Consider the following 24,193-nt stretch of genomic DNA (forward strand, 5'->3'; position numbering starts at 1 on the left):
GGGAGCACCTTCGAGAAAGCCAGGGCTCCGGGAGCACCTTCGAGAAAACCAGGGCTCGGGGTGTCTGCTGTTGTAGGTTGGCACTAATTTGGCACTTGCTGTATACCTGGCTGCTGCCTCTACTAGTTATTACCCTGCGTCTTATTTTTTTAATTTATTTTATTTATTTACTTCTGGCTGTGTTGGGTCTTCGTTGCTGCACACGGGCTTTTCTCTAGTTGCGGTGAGCAGGGGCCACTCCTCGCTGCGGTGCATGGGCTTCTCATTGCGGTGGCTTCTCTTGTGGAGCCCGGGCTCTAGGCTCACGGGCTCAGTAGTTGTGGCTCACGGGCTCAGTAGTTGTGGCTCGCGGGCTCAGTAGTTGTGTCACACGGGCTTAGTTGCTCAGCGGCATGTGGGATCTTCTCGGACCAGGGCTCGAACCCGTATCCCCTGCATTGGCAGGCAGACTCTTCCCACCAGGGAAGCCCTCTGCGTCTCCTCTTAACCCTCGAGGGTGGGGCCCATCCTCCCCATTGCACAGGTGAGGAGACTGCAGCGGGAATGAGCATAGCCTCCGGGTCTCGTACACACACACACACACACACACACACACACACACACACACACAGAGTTGTGTTTACATAGAAGTGTCTGGAAGGATCCTGGAGACCCGTCAGCGGTGGTTACTGTGGGTGGGGGCTGGGAGGGGTGGGAGCGGGTTATAGTCACGGGTTTCCTGTGTGACTATGACCCCCACCTGGGGCCAGCTGCCACGCTCACCACGGGCACGTTGCTGACTCTCTGAAAGTAGGGAAATAGCGGGGTCCCGGGGACTGCGTGAGGTGACAGTGGGAGTGGGGTGAGACGCATGGCCCATGGCACGCAGCAAACGTGCAGGAAGCTGTCTGCACTGGAAACGGGTTGTGTGTGGCCCCTGAGGCTCCTGGCCCCCCTGCGGGGGAGGGTCTGGGCCGTGACTTTTGGGTGACATGTGATTGGAATTTCTGGAACGTTTCGACGGTTCCTGGGGAAGAAGATGGACTGTTTGGAATCCATCAGGGAGAAGGGTCCTGGGAAGATGGTGCCCGGGATGCAAAGAGGCTGGGGCCCGGTGCCTCCCTCCAAGAGGTGGTGTGAGGCCACTCTGCCCCCAGGCCTCTCCGGCGTGGCTGGCGTTAAATTGTAAAATTAACCACAGGTATCTGAGGAGGTGAGCAGTAGACAGAGCTGCTGGGGCCAGACATGCCTGTTGTGTCCTTAGGAGCGCCCAGCCTGCACCAGTGCTGTGTGACCTCGGGTGCAGACCTGGACCTCTCTGAGCATGTGGGAAGGGAGGCAGTGATGGCCTCCCCGGTGCTATGAGCTTTGACCACGATAGAATGCTGTAGCTGTAAGGCCCCCAGGGTACCTCGCCTCCTGTCTTTACTGAGTTCTCTGCCAGAGGAAGCGTGAGCTTTTCCAGTGGCCCCCAGCCTCCCCCATGAAGGCAGAGACGGGAGGGCCTGGGGCCCAGGGCTGCTGCCCCCGCAGTGGTGGGGTCTCTCGTGGGCCCGGCTTCGTCCCTGGGTGTGTGGGTCAGGGAGGGGCCTGGGCAGGGCCTTCCACGTCCAGGAAGCGAGAGGGCACAGAAGGGGGGTTGGTTGTCTCTGGGTGGGGCGAGAGACCACAGGCCTGCCCGCACCCCAGTCCCGGTCCACAGGGGCTCCCGCAGCAGGCACGGGGGCAGCGCCATGTTGGGCTGCCCCTCACCGCAGAGCAACCAAACCAGCTCTCGGGTCATCCTTACGAAAGTGGGGCGTGAGAGCTGGAGACACCCCGGCCCTCGGAGCAAAGCCAGCCCGGACCACCTCCTCAGCCCCCACCTCTGCGGGCGGTGACGTCTAAACCTGCTTCAGCGGTGCAGGGCACCCCGTGGGATCCCTCAGGCCTCGCGGGCAGCATCCTGGGGCCACACCCCCTCGCCGCATCGGTGGCTCCCGTCTCGGGTGGCCGGGGTCCTCACGGGCCGCGTGTGCCGAGGGCGGCGTTCTGTGTCTCGGGGCTGGCGGGAGGGTCATGCGGCGCTCCGGAGAGACGCCCTCGATGGGCCGCGCGCAGCGTAAACCGCGGTCTCTAATTATCATGTAGCATTCACAGGCGCAGCCTGATTATTTTATATTTTGGCAACATTCCTCTGGGGCCTTCAAGGTGATATGCAGCCAGTCTGCACGTTTTTTAGCAACGAAAATGCCTTGGGGATCGGGTAAGCCTTCGGGGGCGCCTCGTTGCCGGCAGGGGAATATCCCGACCGCGTGGCCTAGGTTTCCAGACCCTCCCGCCTCCCCGCCCTGCTCTCCACCTTCGTGCGCAGGCGGAGCTCGATACTAGATTGTTCCTGGAGTTCCGACCGCACTGCTTTGCCAAGCTGCGCCCTCCACCAGGAAGCCCTCCCAGCTTCAGCTGTGCACACCGCACAGGGGCAATGCACCTCTTCTTCAAGGCTTCCCTGCGTCTCCCAGTGACGCACCCTGTCCGGGTGTGCCTGCGCGGATGCAGGGCTTCCCGCTTCACCCAAGCCTGAGCACCGACCATCCTCAGAGGGTGTTGTGGCCAGAGTTGCTTGCGTTTTGTGAGTTCCTTTTTTAAAATAAGGGATCTGGACTAAGGCTTCTGTTTATTCGCTCAGTGGCACTTTGTCATTGTCTGTCTGTTGCTCACGTTACTGTCACTTTCGTTCAGAGCTGGCGGGGGGCACAACGCTGGTGGGCGGCAGGCAGTTTAAACATAAATCAGGAGGTGGTTTAAAAGCGGGGCTGGTCCAGGAGGGAGGCAGAGAGGAGGGGGCCTTGCTGCCTTTGCCCAGGGGCAGCTTTTGTTTCCTTCTAGAGGTTCTCCGTGTACATATCAGATCCTCTTTTGTTCCCCGGTGTCCTGCAGTCTTCCTTGGGGTCACAGCCCCTCCCCCCAGGAAACGCACACACGTGCACACTCTGCGCGGCGGCCTCTACCAGGTGCTGCCGCAGCCCTTGGGGGACACGTCTTTTGTTCAGGCCTCAGTGTAGATGTCCTGGGCTCCAGGAGGACTTCCCCCACCAGGCGAGGCAGCTCCTGGGGTGGCGGGTTCCCCCACCCCATCACATCCCCGCCAGGTGTGTGTGTGTGAGCAAAGCAGGTGTTGGGCTGTACAGGCGCACAGCTAGTCCTCGCGGGGACGTCGGCCCGAGTGTGCAGTTGGGGAAACCAAGGCTCAGAAGAGGAGGCCCAGCCAGGGCCACCCCAGTGACGAGGCCACGGCTGGAGGCCGGCCTGCCCGCCCCCAAAGCTGGGCCTTTCCCCCCTACCGCGCAACCTTGTGTGGTGGCCTGTGTGTCCATCGCCTCCACCACTGAGAGCTGCAGGAGGGGACTCTGTCCATCGTGCTTGGGTCACAGCGCCATCCCCCCGCCTTCTGCTCACCCACTCGTGTCTGTCCACGTGCCCACACCCCTCGTGCCTGCCCAGGCACCACCACGTTTATCATCCCGTCTGTTCACACTAACTAGGTGTGCCAGCCTGCAGCTGAGCCACTCCCCCTTGGGGGCAGGTGTGCATGGGTGGACGGGAGGGGACTCCCAGAGTGCCAGGACCGGTGCTGGGAGAGGAGGGCACCCTTCCTCCCACTGCCCCCGGCAACACACACACACACACACACACACACACACACGCACACAGTCACACACATACGGCGGGCGGCCCAGATGGCGGGCGCCTCCCCCTCAGCTCTCAGGAGCTGCTCTTGGCCGCGCAGCCCGGACAGCTGGGCGAGGAATGTGCTTCCTCTGTGCGCCAGCCGCGGGGCGAGCCGGGGGACATCTGGATCACGTTTGCGGCCGGCGGAGAGCAGGGAGGGTTTCCATTCCAGCTGCTGTGAGCTCTCCACCCCGCCGCCTCAGAACTCCGCTCAGCGCCGGGGCGCCGTGGACTTGGCTCTGTGACCATCCCAGGCTTGGTCCAAGAAGGAAGTCTCGCCCCCCTCCTTGTTTGGGGCATCTGCGCTTGGCGGCAGCTCTGGCCTCCTCGCTCCAGCCAAACCCCCAGACCCCTCTTGAAAACACAGACATGGACAGAATGGCTCTGACCAGCCTTCTACCAGGAACCACGGTCACCTTTTGTTTCTCATCCTTTTTCTGCACGTATGTTTATTTACAAGATGGAGTTTCACGTGTTTCCAGCTCTGTTGATTTTCCCTATTAGGTGGTATTCTGGGGCACCATTTTCGCTAGTAATCGGGTATTTGAAGTACAGCACACACACAGAAGAGTGTGTGTGGGAGTGTTCACAGAGTGTGCAGATACCAGGCAACGTTCCCCGACCTGCCCCAGGCCCCGAGCCCTTCCCCGTCACTGCCTGTCGCAGGACTACCACCCTGACCCTAATGCCAGCTTCTGAACTTTGTGTAAATGGAATCACGTGGCCCGTCCCCTTTGGGATCTGGGGTCATTTACTCAGCCTTACGTTGGTGACATTTGTCCGTGTTGGTGCCTGGGTTACGTGTGTCCTTTTTCCTTGCTGCATAATATTCTGCCGTGTGGATCTGCCCCTTGACCTATCGATGGGCCTCTGTGACAGTGGCCAGTGAGTGTTCTTGTCCTTTGCTGCCGATGCCCGGCTGTTTGCACTTCCGTTGATTCCCCGCCTCAGAGCAAGCCGCTGTGCCTTGTGTGTGCAGTGCTCCAGGCTTGTGGGCACGGAAAAGCCGTTTCCTGAGTGAAGGTACCCACCGTGTGACTTCAGGTTCCGTAGGGCCCCCCTGGCGGAGGATGTGTTTGACCTGTCATCTGTGGGCTCATCCCCCTCACAAGCAATGCTGTGGCGAGCTTCCTTGCAGGTCGCTGTCTGGGCCGGATGATGTCCTCAGACGTGGTCCGTTGGGTGGCCTGCTCACCTGAGCCCAGACGTCTCCACCAGAGCAGGGAGCAGAGGGGCAGGAACCCTGGTCCAGCTGGAACCTGCCCCTGTAACATCTGATCCTTGGGTCTCTAAGGGCCCTCCCAGCTCCAAAATGTGGTTCTAAGTACCAGTGTGTACCTGCTAGTTATTGCTGGGTGACAAGCTGCCCAAAGCTTAGTGCCTTAAAACAGCCACCTTCATCTGCCTTATAGTCTTTGGGCGACTCATGTGTGAGGTCCTGGTCCTGGCTGGCCTGCTCCTGGCTCTGCTGAGTGTGGCCGGGCCCCTCATGCGCCTGGACCCCCAGCTGGGGCAGCTGGGCCAACCCTGCCCCATGTGAGCCTTCCCCTCCAGCAGGCTCCACAGGACAGCAAGTGGAGCTGACCGCCTGGTGTCCGGCTCAGAGCCGGCTGACATCACTTCTGCCGCATCCTAGTGGCCAGAGCGACTCCCAGGGCCAGCACGGATCCAAGGGCAGGGAAATCGACTCCATCTCTGGGTGGAAAGAGCTGCAGTCACATTGCAAGGGGTGTGAGTGGGCGGGGGGGCGCGAGAATTGAGGCCGTTTTGCAATCCGTCCACCCCCGCAGGTGGCGGGTGTCCTAGGCAGCCACGAGCAAGCTTTACTGCTGTGGGGCAGGCTCAGAACAGCTCCTCGGCCCCCGCCCCCCCACACACACACAGGGGCACTACCTGCTGGGGCCACTGGGCGGGGCAGGTCCCAAGCCAAGCTCCGCCCGGGCTCTCCGGCCACAGCCACGAAGCTCTCCGACGTGAACACGAACGGTCTGGGCCGGGGGCCAAGGCAGCACAAGGGCAGGCGGGGCCGCTCTGGGTTTCTCACAGGTCAGCCGGCACACCTTTGTGGAGCATCTTACGGACCACCAGGCGTCGGTGCTGGTCTGGGGTTAGCAGTGCATGGAAAGACGAGGCCCGTGTCTTTGAGGCGAGGGGTGGTGAACACAGGGACCTGCACGGACCACCATTGCGGGTGCTGACAGGTGCTCCCCAGGAGATAAAGTGGGTGATGCAGCAGGGAGGGCAGGGGTGGGGGCTAGGAGGGCTCCTTTAAGGGGGGACATTGGGACCCAGTCCTGAGTGAGGATGAGGAGACAGCCTCGTGTGGACGTGGGGGGCGTCCCAGCAGGTGCGGAGGCCCTGCGGCCGCACAGGAGCACCTGGGACGGGGCCTCCCAGCCTGGGGGCGTGCAGCCAGACCAAAGGGGAGATCGGACCGCTCCTGAGGCGACCCCTGGGCTGGAGCACGGTGGGGAGATTGTGTCTGGCCCAGTTTCACAGCATCTCGGTGGTAGGAGGGAAACTCCCGTCCAGGCAGACGGCTTCCTCTCCGCACCAGCGGGATCCATGAGCCCCTGCTGATGCGGGGGGCGGCCTGGCCACCGCAGCGCCCCCTCTGAGGCTGTGAGGGGCTGCCCTGGGTAGCAGGACATTCTCTTGGGGACCCTCCACCCCACCCCCAGACAGAGGCTCACCGCCACCCCTCTGGGCAGGCTCCGAGGGTCCTCAGTGAGGGACTCTTCCTGCGACCAGCAGGGTCGTCAGCCAGAGGGCTGCACGTGTGGGATCTGCTGCCTTATGGCCGTGTGACCCCGGGCACGCGCCCTGTGCCTCGGTTTCCCCATCTGCAACTCGGGTCTTACACATCAGGGCTCTGTCAGGATGAGGGGGTCTTGGCACCCAGGCACATACGCAGCTCCCAGCAAAAGGGAGCCCGTTTAAAATGAGAGCTGTGCCCCGCCTGGTGCCCAGGCTCACGGGCCTCTGGGAGCCTCTGGCTGAGCATGTCCCGTCCCTCCGAGCCTCTACGGGGCGGCCCTGCTCTCATCCCCATCTCACAGGTGAGAAAACCGAGGCCTCAGGTAGAAAATCCACTGACACTCCAGCCGAGAGGCTGAGACGGGCGGAGGGAGGCCACCTGGAGCCTCCCCGACACAGGAGCCACAGTGGCCTTGCTCCTTACGCTTCCTTTTCTAAGACCACCCCCGACCTGAGAAGAGGGAGTCATGGGCCCATTTTACCGATGGGGGTATACCGAGGCTCAGAGCCATGCTGGGGTGGTTTTATGGATTCACAGTTAGTCGGGGATTCCCTGGTGGCGCAGTGGTTGAGAGTCCGCCTGCCGATGCAGGGGACACGGGTTCGTGCCCCGGTCCGGGAAGATCCCACATGCCGCAGAGCGGCTGGGCCCGTGAGCCATGGCTGCTGAGCCTGCGCGTCCGGAGCCTGTGCTCCGCAACGGGAGAGGCCACAACAGTGAGAGGCCCGCGTACAGCCAAAAAAAAAAAAAAAAAAAGCAGTTAGTGGGTCACAGAGCAGGATGGGGGACCCAGATTTCCTGGCTCCTGGCCCAGTGTTGTTGCTATGGCAACGGGTGACCTTGTTGTCACCCACAGGCCCGGTGGTCACAGGGTCCCTGGAGGCAGGCCGGCCGGGGTGGCTAAGCGCTCTGCAGCGGGAAGGGCGGCGGCGGCAGCAGCAATGCACAGAGGAACAGCCCTCCCGGTCAGACCCCAGGACCGGGAAGGGCCACGCGGGAGGATCCAAGGGACGTGGCTGGAGCGCCAGCGGGGGCGGGAGGGCTGCCCAGACCAAGGGAGGGAAGATACTAATCCTTGTGTATATTATTACTGGTTCGTCGGTCGGTGGAGACCTTGATTGAAACCAGATGTGGGAAGCGGCCCAAGTTCCAGCTCCTGGGACTCATTAGGGCTGCCCGCCCCCCAGAATTCGCGTTGCTTTGCAGAGCATTGGGGATCAAAGACAAGCCGTCCCCTGACCTTGGCCTTGGAGGGGGTGGGGAGGGGTCAGCCTCCTGGTCAAACCCGCCCATCTTGATGTGACGGGTCACCCCATGTCCTTGGAGCCCCCCGAGTCCCTCCGCCTCTGCCTGAGAGCCCCGTCCGGAGGGGTCACAGGCCCCTCTGAGACGCGGCTGCTTCCTGGGGTGCAGGCCTAGCTTTTCCCTTGTTTGTCCCACACGCGTCCACTGGGAGGCTCTGGGAGGGTCCCTGTGCCCCTCTTCCTGCTCCAGGACGTTAGCCCTCAGGCGGTTGCCCGGCTTGCTCGAGAGCCCCAGGGTCCAGGAGAGAAACCCCCCGCCCACCCTCCGGGAAGCCTTGAGGGGAGGGGAGGGCATTCTGGGGGCAGGAGCTACCTAAGCAGAGGTGTCTGCCCCCGCTGTCCCGCCGCCCCCTCTGCGCGCTGGCAGTGGGTCTGTCCCGCCTTGCCCAGGCCCCACAGCAGCCAGTGTGCAGTGGTCAGTGAGCTCGAAGGAGTTGGATCTGTCCCCAGGGCGTGCTCGGGGCCGGCCTTCCGGAAGGACTCGCCTGCACCGCCAGCATCGCCTGCGTCTCTCACGGCTTCCAAGGTCCCGCCTGACAGTCATAAGGCCAGAAACCTGCCTGGGACCGCGTGAGCAGAACAACGTCCACCCCTCGTGTGGACACAGTGGGACCCCGTGGGCGCCCGGCGCTCAGGAGGGCCGCTCGTGGGCCGAGGCACCTTGCTCTCACCTCCACGAGCTGTCACTGCTGGGGGACGGTGCCGTGCTCGACCACGCTGCACCGGGGTCCGAGGGCCCCCACAGTGTCCGTGTCTGACACACGGGCACGTCTTCGAGCGGGTGCTGCCCACGAGGGACGCCCTGAAGCCGTGGACTTAAGCGTGCGCTGCCTGACTTCCCCACAGACACACCCGCTTCTGTCTCCTCTGTGCTTGTGGGGGGTCGGGGGCTGTTGGTAGTTAGAGGGGGCTTTGGGGCTCATAGCGGTGGTGTGATAGGGGGTGTAAGAAGAAAGGAAGGGAAGGAGGGAGGGGAATCCTGGCCGGGACCCAGTGGTGCCAGAGCCAGGACTCTGCAGCCTCGCTGAGCTGTGGTCTTGCGTGAACCCCGACCTCCAGCCCCTCGATTTCCTCATCGCGTCAGCGGGCGGCGACATCCACCCGGACTAGGGCTCCGCCACGCGGAGGAGGAGCCTGAGAGAGCGTGGGCACTCGGGAGCCGTCGGGGCCTTGGAGGACACGGAGATGAGGCCGTGCGGGCCCCGAATGTCACACGCAGAGTTTGGACCTGATGGGAAAGCACCTCGCTTACTGTGACTCTGGGCCCTGCCGTCCCCATCCATAAGCGGGGTGATAGCGGCGTCTTCCTCGAGGGCTGGTGTGGGATGAAGGGTCCCGGGAGCCCAGGCTGGGCCCCGATGGATGGGCTGCCCCGCCCTGGGCAGGATGTCTGTGGGGATGGGACACTGCAATCCTCCCGGGAGAGTCTGGCCTGAGCAGGACAGAGTGTGCCTGGAGGCACCGGGGACGGGTGGCTGTGTGCCCTCGCTGGGGACACCTTGGGCTCTTCCTGGGACACCTGACACCAGCCAGCTGCTGCCCTGCCCGCAGGCCTTCCGAGGACGGAGGACGGGGCTCCAGAGGACACCTGACTGGGAAGGTTCCCCTCGTCTCTGGCCGAGGCTCTGGGCTGGGGGTTCAGGACTGGCGTCTGCCGGAAGGGAGCCTGTGGGGCTGGAGAGGCTGTGACCGTCCCGCTGTCCGTGGACCATCTCCCCGTTCCCTTGGGCCTGACTCCACAGCATTTGTGGAGCACCTCCTGTGCGCTTGGCCCTACTTTGGGCACTTGGTTTCGCTGAGAAAGATGGTCGCATTCAGGCAAAGGCATGGAGGAGAGTGTGGGAGGTGAGGGCAGAGGGGACGGCCAGTCACAGAGCGTCCTGGGGCACTCTCAGGATGCCGGCTGAGGGGCAGGGGGCCACCTGGTAATGCTCTTAGGAAACGTGTCTCAGGGCCCAGCTCGCCCCTCTGCCTCCAAGAAAGTCCGGCGTCCGGTCCACCTCGGCAGGAGCTTCAGAACCTCGGCCGGCTGCCCGGCCCAGGGCGGAGGCCAGCACTTCAGAGCCGGGCCCAGTGGGGCTCCCTCCTCGTCCCCTACCTACAGCTGTGGAGGCTGAGGCCGGGCAGTGTGCCCAGGGGCCACCCGCTCGCAGGGGAGGGGCCGAGGCGCAGGGCTTCTCCTCAGGGTGCAGGCCTCCTGCCGAGCCTACCACGGGCCTGGGGAGCCCTGCCTGCCTGCGGGTCAGTGCCAGGGACCGGTTGTGGGTGCGCCACAGGTCACGTCCCGAGACCCCACAGAGAGAGCGGCCTCTGGGCCCTGAGCCTCGGTCTCCTCATCTGCCACCTCCCAGGCCGGGGAACCCGTGTGGCCTGCTCAGCTCAGGCCTGGCTCGCAGTCCGGACTCTGTCACCGTAGCTGTGCTACCCGTCGGTACCGGCCCACCTTCCCACCTTCCCACTTCCTGCAGCTTCTATGAGGGTCAAATGAGGTAACGGCAGAATCAGAGCACAAAAGATGAAAGCGGGGCCCGCTGTTTCTGCGGTGCACGGATGGGGAATGGGCTGTGCCGGTGCTCATGGCCCCCCTCCCGTGGAGGGTTCTAGAACCCCAGGGCTGGGAGCGCTGGGCTGTGGCCGGTTCTCAGACGGGCAGGGCGGGCTGGGAACACAGGAGGCAAGGACAGTGATGGATGGGGTGGCTTGTTCCACACACTCAACGTTCTTTCCCACCGGCTGCGCCCGGCTCAGAGAGCAGCTTCCTCTGTCAACAGATCAGTGACGTGTAGTGGGAACTGGAGCCGCGGTCTGGGAAAGACGCAGGGTCTCCCGGGGCCCTGGGGAGCGCCGCAGGGGTCTGGGAATGTTCTCGAGGGCTGGGAGTGCGGGGCAGTGGGTGGGGCTGCGACAGAGGCCAGGGGAGGAAGTCCAGCCCCAAGGGGGGCCGCTCGCGTCTCACCCTCCAGCTCACTGGGTGTCTCCAGCGGGGACCACCCCCCGCCCTACAGGATCGGAATGGGGCGGTGGGGAGCGGGGGACGGACAGTTAGATTGGACGGGGACCGCCTCCAGCGGCAGCCCTCGGGGCAGGTGGTAAGACTCTGGGGCCGCCTCCAGCCCTTTCTCAGCTGTGTGAACAGAGCAGGTCGCCTAGCCCCTCTGTGCCTCGGTTTCCCCATCCATAGGATGGAGCAGAGCACCGTCTGCCTCCGAGGGCTGTGAGAGGGTCACGAGTCACTGGCTGGGCGCCTCGCCCCTGTCTGCCTACCTCTGAGCCAGGACCGTGGGTGCGGGGTTTGGCACCCCTAGAGATGTCTCCCGCCCGGCAGCACAAGGGCCGCCGTTCTGGTCGAGGCGCTGTGGGGGACTCCAGGAGAGCTGGCGGGGAGCCCCGGTTGGGGATAAGCCCAGACGTGTCTTCAGATTCCGCCCCATCTTCTGTTTCATTTCTGTGTGGGATTCTGGGGCTGCCGTGGCTGCTGGCTTGGCCCCTGGCTGCTGACGGGGCTGGGGAAGGGACAGGGATGCTGTGGCCTGCCCGATTCTTCCTCCCTGGAGCTCTAACATCTGGAAAGAACCCGAGGAGTTGGGAAGGTGGTCCTTGTCCTCCCCTGCCCCAGAGTCAGGGCGCCCGGGGCATTACCCACTGACTCAGAGCAATGAACCTGCCCCGGCCTCAAACCCCAGGCAGCTGCCCTTTCCGTGTGCTGGTCGGCCCATGCAGGGAGCCCTGGGTTGGCTTCAGAACTTTCTAATCTCCCAAGTGATTGCAGGGCGCGGGGGCTTGAGGCTCTGATGGAGACTCCCCAGGCTCGGTCCCTGCTGCCCTCAGGCTCTGAGACCCTGAGCAAGTCACTTGTCCTCCCCGAGCCTCAGTTTCCCCATCTATAAAATGGGCGTGATGGCAGGACCTGCCTCCTGGGGCTGCTATTGAGGTGCAGTGTGTCCTCGAGCAGGGGTATGGAATTCTTAGTCAAAGTCGGTCCCTGGGGTCCTGAGGGGTAGGCAAGCTGAGGCATGAGGGGCATGTGCTAAGCCATCATGGGGGAAGCTGTTATTTATATATTAATCTCATAAGAAACAAGGAACTTAAAACTTGACATACATTCAGCTGCCTGGGCCCCATAACCAACTTGCTAGATCAGAGCTCCCTAAAAGGGGGCTTGTGTAGGAGGACCCCTGGTGTTGGGTGGAGGGTCTCGGGCTGAGGACCCCCAATGACCCTAGAATCAGGAGTGGGGGAAACGCAGACCCGGGGTGGGTGCAGGGGGACCGTTCGAGCCCGGGGTCCCATGGATGGGGTCAGTGCCTCTCATAGGCGGGGCACAGGATGCCACGGTACAGGGGCTCTGACAGCGCCTTCTGGGGGGGCCATGAGGATCCAATGAGATGCCGTGTGGACGTGCAGCACACGGGGCCTGGCTTCCCCCGGGGCTGAGGACCCCTGGGAGTGGACGCTGGGGGCAGAGGTACCTGAGAATGGGGGAGGGGGGAAGAGCTGCCCCACAAGGCCGGCCCAGGTTTTCTGGGTGGAGTCTGGAGCTTGCCGGGACGTCCCCCCTGCCGCAGCCTTGGCGGGGGTGGGAGCTGCCCCCTCACCGGCCCCCAGCAGTCAGCACCCAACAGCGGACCCCTCCCCAGGCCCCCGCGTCCTGGCCAGCTCCTGCTCGTGCTGGCTTGTGGGTGCAGGGTCCTGCCTACACGGCCCTACCCAGGCTGCCAGATGGTCAGGAAGGTTGTGCCCTAGCCCTCGGGGGTCCGAGCCTCGCAGTGGGTCTTAGGGGGTGAGGGAGCAGCCCTTGGCTGGCGTGGGCCCTTGAAAGGGGCTGGGCAGGAAGCCGGCTCCTGGGAGAGTGAGGCTGCCTGTCTGGCAGCTTGTTAGCCGTGTGCCCTGAGGCCACGCAGGCCAGAGGCGGGCAGGCTTGGCTCCAGCGCGGGCTGACCCGGGCTCCCCACTCGGGGGTGCAGAGGCGGCGAGAGGACGGTAATAATAGCTACCGCCGTGGGTGGCGTGACCACGGCGGGCGCTCGGCCCCCCACCAAGAACGCTTCTCCTCCTCCTCTGACCCATGCTGCACCCCGGGGAGGTGGGGAGCCCGGCTCAGAGGCAGCCACTCGTCAGGAGGGTGGGACTCAGCTCCCTCGCACCCTGCTGTCCTCGCTCGGCGAGCCCCAAGGAAGGCAAGGGTGCAGGGTGAGCTGTGGGTGCGCCCACAGCCCCTCAGCAGCCCCCGTGTCGGCCCACCTTGGAGGCAGGGCAGCCAGGACCCCCCGACCTGCCCCCTCTGGCCCCTGAGCAGGGAGACCCCCCTAGGAGGGCTGCCGGTGGTGACCTCATTCTCGTGGCCGGCCTTCCAGAAACCCTGCGACAGGTGAGCCAGGAAACAAGGTCATCTCGGGGGGTCACGTTCCAGGGGAGCTAGAGACCCTCATGTCTCACGTGGGGACCCCTCTCCTGAGGACATGAGGTCGGAGCTGGACCCCCAGGAGGGAAGGGGGAGTGGTCCGGGGGGGGTGTGAGGGCTTGGAGCTGGGGCTCTGGGTGTCGTGGGAGCGGGCCGGGGGGTAGGACCCTGGGAAGCCCCACGTGCAGGGGAGGAGGGTTTCAGGCAGGAGAGATGATGTCTACTGGATGCTGTGCAGAACCTTCACTGGCTCCCTACTGCCCACCAGCCCGGCCCAGCCAGCCTCCTGTCGATTCCCTGCACAGCTAGAGGCCCTGCACACTCCCTGCTGCCTTTGTGTTCTCTGTTCCTGGACCACAATTGCTGTCGCTCGCCGTCTCCACACCACCTCTGCTGTTCCCCGAGAGGCTCTGTCACCTTCTGCTTTGTGGCTTGGGGTGTGTGCCGAGGGCAGCCTCCAGAGCAGGGTCCCGGCGCACAAGTTGCTCCGTAAACCGTGACCGAATTTCACTGAGCGCTTTGCCCTCAGCCTTTACAGAGTCAGCTCAGAGAGGTGAGGTGACTGGCCCTAGGTCACACAGCCAGCCAGGAGGCAATAGAGCCAGACTCAAACAAGATTCAAGACCTGTGGGGTTTCTTGTGGGGTTTCCACGGTGCACAGCCCTTGGGGACCCAGGACCCAGGGCTGGAGGTGGGACCTGGGAGAGCCGCAGGGGTGCCCCCACCCAGCCAGCCCAGAACCTCCATCCACCTGGGTTTGCTGCCTCTCCTGCAAGGAGGAGAGTTCGCGTTGATGTCAACCAGGCCTTGGAACCCTGCAGACCCACCCAAACCATACGTGCTGTGTGCCCTTGGTGGATGGCTGCACCTCTCTGTGCCTGTAAAACAGGGCTGGCAGCAGCGTCCCCCTCACAGGGTTTCCTGGGAACAGGAGCCACGACTGTCATCTTCCAGAAGCGTGTGTGTGTCTCCTTTGTAAGTGGACAGCCTCGGGCCTGCTTTCCGGGCACCAGCAGGGCACTGCCCGCTCCGTCCACAGGCCCGGCAGGCATCAGTGGGGTGGGCGCAAGACTCCTTGCGATGTGGCACCCTCGTCATCGCGGGCACACTCGGTCCACCCTCCCTGATGGCCCCCTCCCGCCGGCTTCTCTCCATCCACTTCTCTGGTCTGCTCCACCCATGATGCTCCGGTGAAGGCCCGACGTGGAAGGGCTTTGGAAGGTCCGACCAGGCCCTGCATCCCCGGCGTCCCAGTCTGGCACCCTAAGCGCCCTCCCTGGCCTGCTGGCGGGACTGCCTGCCCCAGGGTGGCCTGGTCAGATGAAGGGCTGGCCAGGATGGGGCTGCACCCCACAGAGGTGGCCTGGAGCCCACGGCGCTGGCCACGTTTTCCTTCTTTGGTTGTCACTGGAGACTGGCCGCCAGCCCCGTAGCCAGGCGTGGCGTTGACGGGCCCCCACAGCTGTGGCACACGTGTGCCAAGCCGTCAGCCTCCTGACAGACGGGCTGTTGGGGGGCAGGGCGCCCGGCGGGAGGGAGGCCAGCTGAGTGGACAGCAGGTGCTGCGAGGCCGGGTGGCTGCTGGTGAGCGGCTGCTTCCCCCTTCCATGGGGCCCGGTGGGGAGGGGATTTCTCTGCTCTCACCCCCTGGGCCCTGGAGTGCCGAGGGCATCTCCTCTCTGTAAAGGAGGATGTGGGAGCGATGAGGGGAGGTCTGCACGGTCTGGGGCACAGGTAGCGGTAAATGCCGTTCATTAGCATCATCGCTGTTCACGGAGGTGGCTGCCCGGGTGCATGTGCGTCTCCACCTCTGCCCAGATCGTGCGGGACCCCGGGGAGGGGAGGATGGGCAGAGGCAGAGGGACAGAGCTGTAGTCCTGGTGGTGGCTGACAGGTGTCAAGCCTGGCCCCATCGGCCCCCGGCCCCCGGGAGACTCCGTCCGTGTCAGCAGGGCGAGCAGTGGCTGGGGCCACGTGGGCTGGGCCTGTTCGTTACAGGCGGGGACGCACCCACAATCCCAGCCGCTGCTCCCGGGTCTCTGCGGCCTGACCCTGAGCTAAGATGGAGGGGGGAGGCCCAGAGGCTCACCCCCCTCCACCTGCAAAGAATACCTGGGCAGCTGCGGCCCCGGGGGCCTCCTCGGCAGCCTGTTACAAGTGCGGAGTCTCAGGCCCGCTCCGGACCTGCTGAGTTCAGGAATGGGGGTGGGGAGGCTGTCTGCACATGCCCTCCAGGAGGGGCTGATGCAAGCAGAGTCGGGGTACCGCAGGCTTGGGGGATGCCGCCCGACTCCCTGGTCTGCAAGAGAGACAATCCAGGCTCCCCCAGGGCCACTTCCACAGTGAGAACTCCAGCCCGGCTCTGGCTGGCCAGAGTTCTGAAAGCTACACCCTCCAGCCCACCTGAAATGGGCCGACCCAAGCCTGCTCTCCGGTCCTAGGTGGGTGGGATGGCAGCCACCTGTGAGCACACCTGGGGCTTATCTAGGGCAGGCTGGGGCCTGGGACGAGCTCTGTAGGCAGAGCCGGAAGCTACCTGGGGGCCATCTGGGAGTCGCCCACCTGGGCCCCCAGCAACATAGGCCCACGTCCAGCTGCTGGGGCCCTTAGCCGGGAACCAGGTGGGGCTGGGCGGCGCCGACCCCTGTGCCCCTCGGCCTGCTTCACCCGTGCTCTCTCTCTCTCTGTCTCTCTCTCCTTTCCCCCACCCCGGTGGCCGTGACGCCCACAGCGGACAGGAAGGAGAAGGCCTCCGCGATGCCTGGCTCCCCAGCCGAGGTGAAGACACAGCCCCAGGCCACACCCCCCAGCATGCCACCCCCGCCGCCCGCCGCGTCCCAGGGGGCCACGCGACACCCCCCCTTCACACCCCACACAAGTGAGTAACCCCAGGGCCCGGTCCCGAGGGGCGCAGCGGGGAGAGGCACCTCCGGGGGTCCCTCGAGCCCGTTAAGGTCCGAGCTTCCATCCTGGACCTGTAAACGCCCCTGTTGGGCCTTTAAGAGGGAGGATGTCATCATGGGTCAGGGCCCAAGCTTTGAGGTTCGGGTCCCAGCTCTTCTGCTTCGTAGCTGTGAGGCTTTGGGCAAACTTCTTAACCTCTCTGGGCCTGGCGTTCCTCATCTGCAAAGCCGGGCTGGTCATGGCCCCTGCCTCAAGGAGCTGCTGTGAGGGCGAGTGAGTTAGAAGTTCTTAGCACGGTGGGCACACGGTGAGCATTCTGTCAAGGTTAGCTGCTATCCTGGAGCTCAGAGAGGGATGAGGGATTTCCCATGGTCACACAGCAGGTCACTTGCATGTGGGTGAATCCTTTTGGGCCTGCACGCCCTGGAGGGCCCATTGGAGGCAGCTGTGGCCTTGGAGGAGCTCTGCGGCCAGGCCTGAGCCGGGTGTGTGGGTGGGCCAGGAGCTGGGGTCAGGGGGGCCTCGGCTGCCAGCAACATGGTGGTATCTCTCTGGCCCTGGGCCCTGGGTTGAGCATCTCGGCACACACAGAGGGTCTGGGTGGGCTTCGGAATCCACAGGCACCACCTGAGCCCCGGTCCTTTGAGCCAGAGCAGTTGAGAAGGAGACCCCCGGCTTGGGCTGCTGGGGGGACACTGTTCCCTGTCCCCTCGACCAAGGGCTCAGCAGTGTGTCCTAGGTGTTTCTGGCGGGCAGTCCACGTGCCTCCCCCACCCACATGTTCAGAAGCCAGAAAGCCCCACACCGGGGGACCCTTCCCCAGGCTTTGAAACCCTAATGAAGCCCGTCTCTGGGGCAGGAACCTCAAATGCCTTGGCCTGGTGGCCCCTGGCTCCCACCGGCTTCATCGGGCTCCACTCCACCCACCCGGGGTCCTGGGCTGTGCTCAGAGCCCAGGGTGGGCCCCAGGGCCCGGCCTGCTCCTTTTATATCTGGGCGTGAAGGGTACTGGTTCTGCCCTCCGAGGCCAGGCAGCGGCCCCCACCTGGAGAAGGAGGTCGGGCTGGGCCCCTTGTTGTAGGATGTTGGCTGTGAGCTGGTCTCTGTTGGGAGATGGGACAACACCACCTGCTCCCGGGAGCAGCCACCTGAAAGCAGGGCGACCCCTGCACAGTAGGAGCTTAATGACCAAGCACCCCTCCCCACACATCGCTTGGCACAGAAGGTTCCAGCTTCTGTTCCCCCGGGGTCGGTCTGAGTGAGGGTCCCCACATGTGCCGGAGACTGGGGTGGGCCCTGCCCTCCGCCATCCTGGGTGCGCAGCCTGCACTGGCCGCACAGGAGTGGCCAGAGGTGGCCGTGCTTTGTCTCATTCACTCTTCTCGCCCGGGGACTGTCACCCCTCCCTCTTTTCCAGAAGAGTCAGTCCTCACCTCGGGCTGAGTCGCAGGCCGGTCTCCGTCCACGGACCGCTGCCTCCGCGTGCGGCCTCGTGGGTGGAGAGGGGAGGCTGCAGCCTGGCGAAACTTCCCCCGCGTACGCTCAGCCCGGGCGGGAAAAGGAGTTCTTCCTGACGGGGCAACAGCAGCTCCCCCTGGGAAGATGACCTGCCCCGCAACTGTTGTCTGGGTTGCAAGCAGGAGAGACCAGCAGAGACCATCTGAGGTCGAGGGCTCCGACCTGGGGACCCCGACCCTCATGGGCGCGACTCCCTGGCCTGCTTTTCTTCCCGGTCCAGGAGCCCGTGTTCCAGACAGTGCTGGTCTGGGAACCAGATGTTCCAGGCTGTGGACTGGGCTGGGGTCAGCTGACACCACCGGCTCGCCTCCGTGAGGCCTGGGAACAGACGTGCGGGTGGCAGCCTGCGTGTGGCTCAGGGTCCGTCCCCTCTCGTTGGGGTCCCGGCTCCGTTCAGGGCATGCAGGTTATGAGAGACAAGAGCGTCTTTCTTTCCTAAGCTGACGCCTAGTGCTCTCTGGCTGCTGGGGGCTTTTGTCTTAAGTGTCAGGCTTCCTCCAAGGTGGCCTCAGATTCGTTCCCTAACCCACGAATTCCCTGAAAGCAGGGAGGTTAACCGCGTCTGTGCACCTGCTGGTGGGAGCCAGAGTAGACGGAGCCCCCGCGTTCCCTGCGGATTCCTGCCAAGAACCTCCCCAGATTCCCCAGGACCGGCCTGCGAGCCAAGCTGACCAGAGACTGACCTTGAGCCATGGCTTGAGGGCTGTGGTTCTCCTTGCCTGGTGACTGCCCTGGGCACGAATTCATTTTAGAGTTGAAGCTGTGGTGTGGCTCGGGACTGGGGCAGAGGGCTGAGAGAACTCTGGGGAGGGATGTAAGGAGCTACTCGGCAGCGGGGAGGACCCTTAAGGGGCTAGCGCTCCATCCTGCTCCCGTGACAGGGGCTCAGTCTCTGTTTACAGTGGTACAGCTTGTCTCCTTGTGGCTTTTGCCCACTAACTCCAGCTCAGATGAATCAAATCTCTCTTCCTCTTCGGTGCTTCTGCCCTTCGCGGCAGCTCAGACCTGGGCTTCGTCTCGGGACCACCATTGGTGTGTCTGTTGACCTCTAGCCCATCACCTGGGCTCCGGGTCCCTGAGGATGGTGCCGAGTGGGGTCACCAGGCGCTTTCCAGAAACGCAGCTGTTAAGAGCCAGGGTGTCCCACCCCTACCCAGGGAGGTGCCAGAACCCTTGTGGAGCCCCAGATGTTCCCACCAGAAACGGCCCTAAGACATCCCCTGGTCCAGCCCATTTTTCAGAGAAGGAAGCCGAGGCCCAGAGAAGGTTGTGGACTGGCCCAAGGTGGTGACAGAGTCCCAATCCCCAAAACGCTGTCGAGAGGCGGGGGGGCCGACGGTAGACGCCCCCAGGGCAGCGTCCGGTGCCGGCCTCCTTCCTCACAGCGCGCTTTTCTTATTTTGCTTACAGATCGAGAGGACGGGCCTGCGATGTCTCTGCCCCACGGCCGTTTTCATGGCTGCTTAAAATGGTCTATGGTCTGTCTTTGTAAGTAAAATAACAAAAACCGCGGCCTCCCGGGAGGTCCTCACCCGGCGCCCACTGCTCTGCCTGCACCCCTGCATCCGCCGGGCTAGGCCTCTCTCAGGGGATGGAGCCCAAGGGACAGACCCAGGAGAGCAGAGCAGCCAGGACCCCCAAGTCACAGACTGAGTTCACACCCAGCCCTGCCGCTCGTACGCTCTGTGGCCTCAGGCAGGCGGATGGCCTCGCTCAGCTTCCTTTTCCCCAACTCAAAACAGGGCGAGTCAGGCAGGTCCCAGAGTTGCAAGAAGGTCAGATGTCAGTGGCCAGTCCACAGCCCATCTCAAGGGCAGACCCCAGCCTGGGGCAGACCCCACGCTTACCCTTCCAGGCACAGTGTCCACAGGCCGGGGCTACCACCTGTAGAAAGAAAGTTATGGCGCCCGCGCCAGGGGTGATCGCACGAAGCCCTGGGCCACGTCAGCACGAAGTCTGGCCCACGCGGGGTGCTCAGCAGATGTTGGTCACTCGTGGACGTTCCCGTCCAAGCGCCCAAGCCGCAGCTGATGCCCTTAGGCGAGGCTCTCATGGGGCGATGCTGGCAGTGTGTGTCAGCCAACCAGCGCAGTGGGCTCGCCCATCTGGACCGGCCCGATGTAAGCCCAGGTGTGGCATCATCTAGGGCCCGGCGTGTGCACGGAGCTGCGGTGCTGTGATGCCTGTGAGCTTTGTGTGGACAGGAGGATGGCGATTCCCAGCACCAAGGCTGGGAGGGGGGCTGGCGGGAGGGGCTGTTTTCGGTGCCTCGTCCTAGCCCCCCCGGCCCAGCCCCGGGGCTGGGGGAGCCGTGGGGTGCTGCGCTGTGCCCCCAAACCTCGGCCGGGACACGTGTGGTCTATCTTAGTAACACACCTGTTGCGGGAATGAAAGCACTTGTGGCCTAGGGTTATTTTCGGCGTCTCTTTAGCAAGCGGCTGAGACTGCCCGGCAGCCTGGGAGGGAGCGCAGCGAGCGAGGGCAGGCCGGCCGCCGGGAGGACCAGGCGCCGAGGGCGAGCGGGTAAGGGCGCCACGGGGAGGCCAGGCCAGGGGCTGGCGGGCGGGGTCCCAGGAGGCATGGATAGCCGCACGTCTTCGAAGCCCCTGAGGATCCAGACCCCGAGCGACGGCCCAGCTCTGCCGTGAGTGACCAGGAGCCCCCGCTGCGGTGAGGTCCCCATGCAGCAGGCCACCTCCCGGCCTGTCTGGGGTGACCGCCAGCGGCTGTCATCAGTCTCGACGAGGGTGTGGGGGGGGGCGGGCATCAGCTCCACAATGACAAGAGAAAATTAGCACAACAGCAGAGTCTTCTGGTCCAAGGGTGCCCTGGACACACCTCGGAGAGGGTGAGGGACAGGGCCCTTCGTGTTCTGTGTCTGGAGCTCCTTCCATCCCAGAGCGAGAGCAAGTCCCCAGAGTGACTGTCCTGTAGGATTACCCCTGAGCCGGCGTGTCACCTGTGGGTCCTGGAAGGAGCTTCTAAGGCCGCCCAGAGCAGGGGGGCAAACAGGTTTCAACCTGCACTGTGTCTCCAGGGAGGGAGAAGCGGGACCAAGGGCCGAGTGAAGGGCGCGGGCCCCGGAGCGGAGCGGGTCACCACGCCTGAAGCCCGCCCCCTCTCGGGACACAGAGGCAGCACGTCTGTTTTGGCGCCAACCCTGGCTTTCAACCAGTGCTTCCCAAACGTCTGTTACGTGGGGCCGGTTATCGATGAGCCATCACCCAACACGTAAAAGCAATCAGGTCAGGCGTTTCCGGCGCCTTCCGGTGGGAGAAGGATAACCTGGGTCCTGCGAGGGGGAGCATGCAGCAGACGGAACACCCCGTCCTCCGGGCCCAGAAGCCCCACCTCTGGTTTGGGCCGAGGGCCGTGTGCTGATGAGGAAATGGGGGCCAGGCCCGAATCTCACCCACACGGCATGTCTGGGCTGGTCCAGGACGCCCACTCCCAACCAGGGTGCTTATCTTGCGCCCACAAGGGCTGGGCTGCGTTACTGTGCCTCTGAGGGTCTGCGGAGTGCCGGGGCCCCCGGGGGACGGGAGGCGACCTTGAGCACCGTGGGTGCTGCTCAGGGACTGCGAGGCCCCTTGCCTGGGGCTTAGGTGGCTGTCCCTGGCCCGCAGCTCAGGGCGGGGGGGCCGGGGGGAGCGTTCGCAGGTGTCGCCGGCAGGCGGTCATGGAAGCTGAAGGTGCAGAGCCGCCCAGACAGTGGGCTCGGGGTTAACGGGGGGCGCCAGTTCCAGCTCCAAGGGGGAGGGCACAGGCCTAGGGCTGGAGGGGAGCTACCTCCCACAGGCCTGCAGGGGCGGGTGGAGCCGGCAACCGGGACCTGGAGAGCCAAGCCCTGGGATAGCCGAGGCGCAGGGAGGAGGGACGGGCATGCGGTCACCTCACGTGCTCCCCCCTTGCAGGCTGGGCGAGGCCAAGACGGCGGAGGTCACCCCCCAGAGCCAGGTCAGGATAGCCGGGTTGGCGTGGTCTGGAGGGGCAGGGCGACACACCCTCCGCCCGTGCTGCGGCTGTTCAGAAGGGCCGCTTCCCAGAGCCGAGCCCAGCAGCATCCCCAGCCCGGAGAAGGGGGCTGCTGCTCCCCCGTCTCCACACACACAGGCCCCGGCAGATGCTGGAGCCCTGGAGAAACCCGGCCCTGAGAAAACAGCAGCTCTGAGCTGTCCTGCGTGCCCAGATCCCTAGTCCAGCGAGGCGTGAGCGCGCGGCCTCTGCACAGACCCAGCCAGACAAGGCGGGAGGGCCAGGGCACGGGCCTTGGGGACCACAGCTGAGTGAGTGAGACGTGCGCCTGCACGTGTGCGTGTGCTAGTGTGCTGTGTGGGTGTGCACATGGGTGCGCCGTGGGGCTACATTGCATCGTGCCCGTGTGTGCACACGTGTGCAAGTGTGCATGTGGGGTATGCTTGTGGGCATGTGTGTGCACGTGTGTGCGTGTGTGCATAGGTCTTTGTGGGCTGTGCACTGGGTCCGTGTGCACATACGTGTGTGCATGCGTGCAGTGCATATAGGCCTGTGTGCGAGCACACATGAGGTGTGTGCACGTGTGTGCACATTTATGTATCTGTGCGTGCACGTGTACGCGTGTATGCCAGCATGAGTGCACGTGTGTTTGGCATGTTGCGTGAGGTGCGTGCAGGGCTGCTGAGGGAGGGAAGGTGCGTGGAGTGCAGGGTGTGGGCGAGGGTGGGCTTCGGGACGGTCGTGTAGGGAGCACAGACGTGCGCAGGAGCGGGAGTTGGGTGTGCGAGCAGGAGTGTGAAGGCGCGGGTCCCATGCAGCCTTCCCGTGTCCAGACCCCCTCCGCCATCACCGAGGGCCCTGGGAGCCCACGACCTCTGATCTCTGTGCAGGCCCTGGTGCAGGGGAGTGGGTGCAGGTGGTCAGGCTCTGCAGGGCTCCCCGGCCCTGGGGCAGATTCAGCTGAGGATCACGGTTCTGCCTCTGGTCCCCTTCACAGCATCCCAGTGTCTGTCACCACAGGCACCCACAGTGCTGCTCCGGGGCCCCCGCACAAGCTCAGCGCAAGCCCCTCGGGTCACCTGCTCGTCCTCCGCACGCAGCTGGGGCCCGTGTGCGCACACGTCCACCCGTGCAGCAGCCCCAGACAGCAGCTGTGCGGTGTCCCCCCGCCAGCATCCGACCCCGCTTGTCCCGGGGGTCCAGGCTCCCCTGCCCCACCTTGAGCCCCGTCAGCCTGGCACCTGCGTAGGCACTGGGGCGTGGCTTTGGGCTGTCGTGGTGGGGGGGTGGTCACTACCCTTTAGGGGGGATGAGGGACCTCCCCGTGGAAGAGGAGGGTGGGCCCGCAGATCCCGGTTGTGGGGAAGCCCCTCTACCTGTTCGCAGGAGATGCGTGTCTGCCAGGCAGCGTGCGGCCGTGGTGTCCCCGGGTGTGGAGGGCCTGACTGCGCGGCCCAGAGCAAAGCCGAGGGGCCGCTGAGCCCGGGCCACGCCTGGATCACGTCTGTGCTCCCACCCTGCCGGGGCCCCAGTTTGTGCGTCTGTAAAGGGTGTCCGTGGGGCCCGGCCGCCCTGCCGCGTCTTCAGCCCGCCTCTCCCCGCGCAGTGATGAACGGCAGCAGCCCCTCGCCCACGGTCGTCAGCGGCACCCCATCCACGCCCAGCGGCTTCAGCAATGGCCCAGCCACCTCGTGTACCGCCGCGCTGTCCACGCAGCAGCTGCCCCCGGCCTGCGGGGCGCGGCAGCTCAGCAAACTCAAGCGCTTCCTGGCCACCCTGCAGCAGTTCGGCAGTGACATCTCCCCGGAGATCGGGGAGCGTGTGCGCACGCTGGTGCTGGGGCTCGTGGTGAGTCGGGTGGGGACGTGGTGACCCCGGGCCGGGCCAGCCCTCAGTCTCTGCCCTCCTCTCCCCGGGCTGAAGCAAGGTGTTTTCTCCCCCTGCCCCGCCCCGCCCCACCCCCCAGAACTCCACGCTGACCATCGAGGAGTTCCATTCCAAGCTCCAGGAGGCCACCAACTTCCCGCTGCGGCCATTCGTCATCCCCTTCCTGAAGGTAGGGACAAACCCACTTCCCCTGCGCTGGGGCCCCAGGAGCCCCGAGTCTTTTCTCTGCCAGCTCAGATCAGCCACTGTTCTCGAGACTCTGACTCCCCTGTCCCCCAGGGGGGATCAGTGCTGACCCGTCGTCACGGCCGACTCCTGCAAGCTCGCTGCCAGGCCAGAGTAGTCAGCCACCCGACCCTGTGCTCGGAGACCAAGCTCCCAGGCTCAATCCTGTTATATTAGTGACCAATACACTCAGCTGCTCGACAAGCTATGTTTTGAGCACCTGCTCTATGCCAGCCGACAGCAACGGCCATAGACTCTGGAGCTACAGGGAGGGTGCCTTCTGAGGATAGAGGAGGGCGAGGGAGGAGAGTGGGGGACAGAGCCAGGCAGCGGGGACAGCACGTGCAAAGGCCCTGAGGCAGGGGTGTGCCTGCTGTGTTTGAGGAGCAGCGAGGGTGTACCCGGAACGGAGCGAGGGGAGGGGGACAGCGGACAGACGGTGGTCATGTGGGTAAGCAGACAGATGGCTGAGCGGGTGTCAGTTGGAAGGCAGCCGTGTGGCCGTCACGGAAGGTAAACAGTGGACCAGGG

General features: G+C 64.4%; 1 protein-coding gene across 1 annotated transcript in view; it reads left to right on the plus strand.

Annotated features, from left to right (window-relative positions):
- The window catches only part of CBFA2T3 (CBFA2/RUNX1 partner transcriptional co-repressor 3), an 83,040-nt gene that overhangs the window by 46,278 nt on the left and 12,569 nt on the right, over positions 1–24,193 (plus strand). The window contains exons 2-5 of the mRNA XM_027118965.1: positions 15,885–16,031; positions 18,986–19,063; positions 23,157–23,398; positions 23,517–23,606. Coding sequence (XP_026974766.1) covers positions 15,885–16,031; positions 18,986–19,063; positions 23,157–23,398; positions 23,517–23,606 — 557 coding nt within the window. The remainder of the gene's footprint in view (positions 1–15,884; positions 16,032–18,985; positions 19,064–23,156; positions 23,399–23,516; positions 23,607–24,193) is intronic.

This window comes from Aethalodelphis obliquidens, unplaced genomic scaffold (assembly GCF_003676395.1).
Source record: "Aethalodelphis obliquidens isolate GAN/ISIS:26980383/991018 unplaced genomic scaffold, ASM367639v1 scaffold20, whole genome shotgun sequence".
Lineage (NCBI taxonomy): Eukaryota > Metazoa > Chordata > Mammalia > Artiodactyla > Delphinidae > Aethalodelphis > Aethalodelphis obliquidens.